At 38.3% G+C, this 6,746-nt stretch overlaps 1 protein-coding gene across 1 annotated transcript in view; it reads left to right on the top strand.

Annotated features, from left to right (window-relative positions):
* lrp2a (low density lipoprotein receptor-related protein 2a) overlaps positions 1-5,149 on the top strand; it is a 286,554-nt gene extending 281,405 nt beyond the window's left edge. Inside the window, exons 73-74 of the mRNA XM_048599223.1 lie at positions 2,262-2,333; positions 3,073-5,149. Of these exons, the coding sequence (XP_048455180.1) occupies positions 2,262-2,333; positions 3,073-3,249 (249 nt within the window). The 3' untranslated portion in view covers positions 3,250-5,149. The remainder of the gene's footprint in view (positions 1-2,261; positions 2,334-3,072) is intronic.
* The last annotated feature ends 1,597 nt before the right edge of the window (positions 5,150-6,746 follow it).

The raw sequence follows: 6,746 nt of genomic DNA, 5'->3' as shown, positions 1-6,746 counted from the left end.
CTTGCCCCCTTATTGCTCTTTATTTGTTTTTTTCTGGTTTTTAAAGCTATCCTCCTTACTATTTAACACCCCATCAACTTTTGTATCCTCCATAAACTTACTGATCAACTTTTTACATCCAAGTCTAAATGGTTTGTGTATACCACAAACAACAAAGGCCCCAAACACTGATTCCTGCTGAACCTCAATGGACACAGGCTTCCAGTCAGAAAACACTTCTCAACTATCACCCTCTGCCTCCTACCACTCAGCTAATTCTGAATCCAATTAGCTAAATTTCTCTGAATCCCATGGGCTCTTATCAGTCAGTCTTCCATGTGAGATCTAATCAATAGCCTTGAAGTTGAGGAAACCGGTGTCGAATACATTGCCCTCAACTACACACCTGGTCACCTCTTCAAAAAATTCAATCGAGTTGATTAGACATGATTACCCATTAATAAAACTGTGTTGACTGTTTTTGAGTAAGCCCTGCTTTTCCAAGTGCAGATTAATTCTATCCCTCAGAATTGTTTCCGATAGTTTCCCCACCAGTGAGGTTAGACTGACTGACCTGTTAGATCATAGAATCCCTACAGTGTGGAAACAGGCCGTTCAGCCCAACTAGTCCACGCTGCCCCTCCGAAGAGCATCCCACCCAGACTCATCCCCCTATCCCTGCATTTCCCCATGTCTAACTCACCTAACCTAAACATCCCTGGACACTATGGGCAATTTAGCATGGCCAATCCACCTACCCTGCACATCTCTGGACTGTGGGAGGAAACCAGAGCACCTGGAGGAAACCCATGCAGACATGGGGAGAATGTGCAAACTCCACACAGCCCGAGGGTGGAATTGAACCCGGGTCCCTGGTGCTGTGAGGCAGCACGCTAACCATTCTATATAAGGCTAAATACTAGCACGAGACTGATAGTCACCAAGTACCGTAAGGGAAAGTTGAAAAGAACTTTGAAGACTGAGTTCAAGGGGGCCCAAGTCCTCCTAATCGAGGCTTAGCCCAGGGAAAGTGTGAGGCCAGTGGCAGCCCACGGATCATCGGGATGCTGTCTTCTTGGAGTCGGGTTGCTTGTGAATGCAGCCCAAAGCAGGTGGTAAACCTATGGTTTCCTGGTTTATCCCTTGCTCCTTTCTTGAATAATGGTATCACATTAGCTGTTCTGTCATCCGCTGGCACTTCTGTTGTGGCCAGAAAGGAACTTAAAATGCCTCTACTATATCCTTCTTTGCCTTACTCAACAGCCTGAAATACATTTCATTCACCCCCACAGGTTTATGTACATTTAAGCCTGCTGGACCTTTGAGAACCTTCTCTCTAATTACACTCGTTTCTTTAAATATATCACAACCCTCTTTCCTGAGAGACAACCAGCACATCTAGAATCCGACTGACATCCTCACCAAAGCATCTACTGCAATCTGATTCCTTGCTCTTGTCCGAGATCCAATAACAGGTTTTTTTCAGTTGCTATTTCAGATGTGGGACCTAGACATTGCCTTTTCTGTGTTATGGACCAGACCAAACCCATCCCCACCTCCCAAAATATATAAAGGAGATAGCCTAGACCCTAACTTTTATCTTACTTACACTTGCCTTTAAGATGCTCTGTTCCAGATGTAATTTGATTGGTTACACAACTCTGCTTTAAGCAAAACACACATTTTATTCTTACCACCAGTTAAAATACATACAAAAGAAAGAAGAATTGGAATAACAACTCTATTGGAAAACTTAAATAAATCTATTATTTTAAGTAATGTTAAGTACTGAACTGTAACTGTTCCAGTATAGTAACATTTCATGAACACACCTTGGGAAAGGCAAATTCAGTAAAATAGATTGTCTCACATGTGACTTTGGCAGGGAAAGAGAGAACCTAAGCTTTTTAGCTGTAGCAGAGATGTACAGTTTTGAGAACCAGCTTCAAAGCCCCAGCAACGGCTGAAAGCTAGTCTAAAACCTTGGTTCTGTGGAAGCCCGACCCTACCTATTTATGCTGCTTCTATTGTTCCAACTCTTTTCAAAAAAAACCAAAGCCTCATAAGCTGTTTACTTTATTGGCTTGGAACAGATCGTTCATTACCTCAGTCTCAACCTTTCTTTGTTTAAATAAAAACAGGCCAAAATACACCTTTTAAAGCCATAGTATTGTCACATTAGCCTTTACCAATAATGTGGGTGGCACATTTCCAGTGCCTAATGAACATGTGCACTACCCACTGCATTAGATGGTGGCATTAATGTTATTTTCTTCTTTCAGGAATCGAAGTGGAGCTTTTTTAAACGAAAACCTCAACAAGGGACAAATTTTGAAAACCCAGTATATGCAGAGGTAACTCTCCTTTCACCTCCTTAACAGTGAATATTCTTTTTAATTTTGCCATGTAATTTAAGAAAGTGCAAAACATAAAATGTTGACTGCTCTCTTTAGTCAGTGCCCCTGTGGAGCCAATACCTATTGCTGGGGCCTCAGTACAAATCTCTTATACACTTGTGAGGAGACATAAACCGTGCTGTACTTCTCTAAGTCATGTCTCGTCTACAGACTCATTCACAGACTAATCATTTTAAACTCAGCAAATGAAGAGGCAATTGCTTGGCTCCAAGAATTTGCAGTTGCTAAATATATTAGTCTATATATAGGCACAGATGGTGCTTATCACTTAGCCACAGGCAGACCAGGCGCTAATATCACATGATTCAAATCATATCCTAATTAGGTATGTCAGAACATTGCTGCCTTTGCCAATCAGCAGGAAAGCAATGGCAAAGTTGTATCATATGCAGTCATTGGATGCCAAAAGTTGAACTCGGTTTTCTTGTTAGCAGCCCAACATTGATGTTACAATATTTCAATTGTGATGATTCTCTTTCTGCATCACAAGGAAATCATGTTGCAAAGCTTGTTTTCAATTGATTGAAGTAACTTGTCAATAATTTCCTGTTAATAAAATAAAAAAGCAATCTAATAATGGATACTCTAAAGGACAGTTTTCTTAAGACAAATTTATTTAATGGATTTTGAGTAACTGAATTTTAATGTATGCATGTCTTTATTTTCTACTTCCTAGTGCCAGAAACAGCAACAAACAAATAACCCAACTGGAGAAACCACTGCTGTTTCTCATACTTCTGGATTACCTCCAAGTAAGTCACGTTCGAAAAAAGACGAACCTTTGACATATAGTCCGACAGAGAATACTTTCAAAGATACAGCTACTCTTGTCAAAGAAGATTCAAATGCATAATTCAAAGCTGAACTGAAGGAGAGATAGACTTTCCTCCGATACATTCTATTTTATACACACCCAGCATATTTGGACATGTCATAAATATTTGGTAAAAGATACCTTTTAAAGATAATTAGAATGAGCCAATAGCTGTTAAAAGAGGTGGTCTGTCTGTTCCTTTATCTTCAGTAATATTTTGTGCCAGCTTTTTTTTTTGTTGTTCTTATCTGTAAAGACTTTTAATCCAGGGGTACTTTTTGTACTTCTTTGCACTGGACTTGTGTAAAAGTTTGAAATATGTAATGTTATAAATATGTTGTACATTTGTAAATTTTGAAGAGATTATGTCAATTATCTTGCCAAGGGTATGACTGATTTATACTGAAGGTTGCAATCAGTGGAAACCTAAAGATTGAAGTAAGACTACTGATTTTAATATAAACAAAAGTAATTCTAAATGTGAAAACTACTGATCTTGCCACGTAATAAGAATTCTTCACAAACACATTTTGATGAAACTAAATGATCGAAAACATATATAAAACACGTACACTGGAGCTTTAGCATTTCAGTTATTTGTACACAGTGAAATTCGTAATAAATGGTCATTCAAACTATGATAAACTAATTGTTAATCACAGAAAACTGACACACACACACACACACACACACACACACACACACACACACACAGTGTAGATATGCTCCAATCCTGGTAAGCAAAGAAGATCTTCACAAAAAAGTTCATTTGATTATTCAAAATTAAATATTCATAAAAATATTGTTTTATAATTGTTTCTTCTGAAATCTAAGTAGTTTAATTTTGTTCGTTTTTAATTAGTTGTGATTCAGCAGGCCGTTGCTGAAGTCATGGGTGTAGGACCAAACAGCATAAGGGAAAGCACTGTCGAACACCAAGGTGTCATGTGCAAAAAATGGTAGCTACAGAACTTATGATAAAAACCTAAATAATGAATAATCTGAGGACAGACTCATCGATTGGGTTAAAATAATTGTAGCAGATGCTTCCTAACATTTTATGCAGAGGAAATATAGGATCAGTCAGAAAATTTGAATCAATAATATTTTTCTTTTAATTTGACTTCCAGCTTTACAGTTCATTTACCTTGGTGCAACAGGGATAGTCATATTCACTGGTTTGAATTGAATTCTAGTTCTTGTAAAGCAAAAGTTTTGAAATTGGAGAGGAAGAACAGAGTTTGTTTCTAACTCTAAAACTCTTTGCAAAAAAGAACTGTGGATTGAGGGAAACATCTACTTAAAAAAAATGCTTTTCTGACCACTGAAGCTTTCAAAGGAACCAGATGAAATCAGTTTATTCTGGTCCAGTTACGAATGTGAGCAAAATATCTATTGATTATAAAATGCTTTGAGATTTTCAGAAATTCCTTTAATTACAATCAAATACATTGTGAAAAGTAAATACAATTTAAAACTGGAAAATAGAACCAATGGGAAATACAGCATTGGATACAGGTGACTGTTTATACAGATTACACTTTTAAGTATATACCTCATGACCAATATTAAAATGATTAGGCCCGGATATGTTCTCTTATCCGTCAGGATTCAAGGAATGATTGGGATGACGGTTCATCTTGGCTTACTTCACACTGAAGTACAATTCCAACAGGTATTATCCAGTAAATGGCCTAGACTAGCTGCCTAAATTTTAGTTAAAGGCCTGCACATCTACTCCATATTGATTGTACTTAATGTGATTATAGTTTTATATATTTTACATCATAAGAATGAATATTTTAGAATCCTTTGTATGCTAATTTTGATGGATGTATTTTAATTAGCATGAAATTTACGTTGTACTTCGATCAAGAAAAGAATTGTTACTGGAATAAATATGCTCAAAATGTCCAATAAATTTTGTTATTTTATCATACTTCAGTATCCTTTAGTTCTTCTTACAGAAGGAAATTGTCAGGGGGTGGGAAATACTTTAAAACAGCACTTTCCTGGGAGAAATTCACTGTTAGTTATTTTGCTTGCTGAGATAATTGCCTATATAGCTTATATTCACACCTTACCACCAGAAGTTCCAGACTGGAATGATCACCTTAGCTGTCAACACTTAACATTTCCTTTCAAAGCACCACGGAAAGATAAAATTGAACAGTACTTTTTGGTAAGATTTGCACGACAATATTCTTTTGTAACAATTTCTTTGGGCTGATTCTTAGTTTTTTTTTGACCAAGTGTAAATTGCATCAAGTTTATTGGCCAAATGAGATTTCTCACCAAATTTTACAGAACACACCACATTAATAGGCATTCTTACTCCTATGGTGCCTATCACTGTCTAGTTTCTGCCCCATCTTGCCACATGCTATTCCAAGAACAACTCACTGCTGTCCAGACCTCCCAGAAATGACTGACATCGCTGGCAGAGGGCCATCTTTAAAAGCCCATTATGCATCCAGAGAAATAGACATGTTCAAGTCTGGTATGACTCTGAAGAATGAGTACTGAAGAAGAGTCATACTGGACTCAAAATATTACTACTGTTTCTCTCTCCACAAATGCGACCAGACCAGCTGACTTTCTCCAGCATTCTGCATATTTGTTTTAGGCTTTAAAAGTACAATTCCCATCCCACTAACTTCTCAAGTGTTTCTCTAACTCTAGCTTCATAATCATAGAATCCCTACAGTATGGAAACAGGCCATTCAGCCCAACAAGTCCACACTGCCCCTCTGAAGAGTATCCCACCCAGACCCATTCCCCATGTCTAACCCAAACATCCCTGGGCACTATAGTATGGCCAATCCACCTACCCTGCACATCTTTGGAGTGTGGGAGGAAGCTCGAGCACCCAAAGGAAACCCACACAGACACAGGGAGAATGTGCAAACTCCACACAGACAGTCGCCTGAGGGTGGAATTGAACCCAGGTCCCTGGCGCTGTGAGGCAGCAGTGCTAACCACTGAGCCACCTTCTTGTGTGTCCACTCACCTTGCTTTTATTGGTGGTTATGCATTCAGCCAGAAAGGCTCCTTATTCCGGAATTCTTTCCTCTACTATCTTACTTGACATTCTGTTCTCTCCCATATCATTGGCCAAGATTTCCTTCACTCTCTTAATAGTTCCTTCCTTGCTTGACATCATTTTGTTTCATTCACACATCAGTAAAGTATGTTAATACATTTTTCTAGGAAATGATAACTATTTAAATGCAAACTGTTGTCATTGCCAAATCAAATAATGTACTTGTTGTACTGTATACTTTACTCTTTGCAGCAGATCTGGGCATATTCCTGATGTCTGTACTTTCAGCCAGGGACTTTACATGCCTGCATCCACGAGTGGCGGTGCATTTTACTTCTAATGCAGCACAGAAACCTCACCACTACTATGGAGTTGCACACTTGTCAACTCCCCTTCTGGTGTCTTACTTGGGTGTAAACCTGCTGATGGCACACCAATATGTTCTGCAATAATATAAATAATTTCACTTACATGGCTCATTCAGATCCTTGAG

Source organism: Rhincodon typus, chromosome 7, assembly GCF_021869965.1.
Source record: "Rhincodon typus isolate 14 chromosome 7, sRhiTyp1.1, whole genome shotgun sequence".
Lineage (NCBI taxonomy): Eukaryota > Metazoa > Chordata > Chondrichthyes > Orectolobiformes > Rhincodontidae > Rhincodon > Rhincodon typus.
This window is presented reverse-complemented; position numbering and strand designations above follow the sequence as displayed.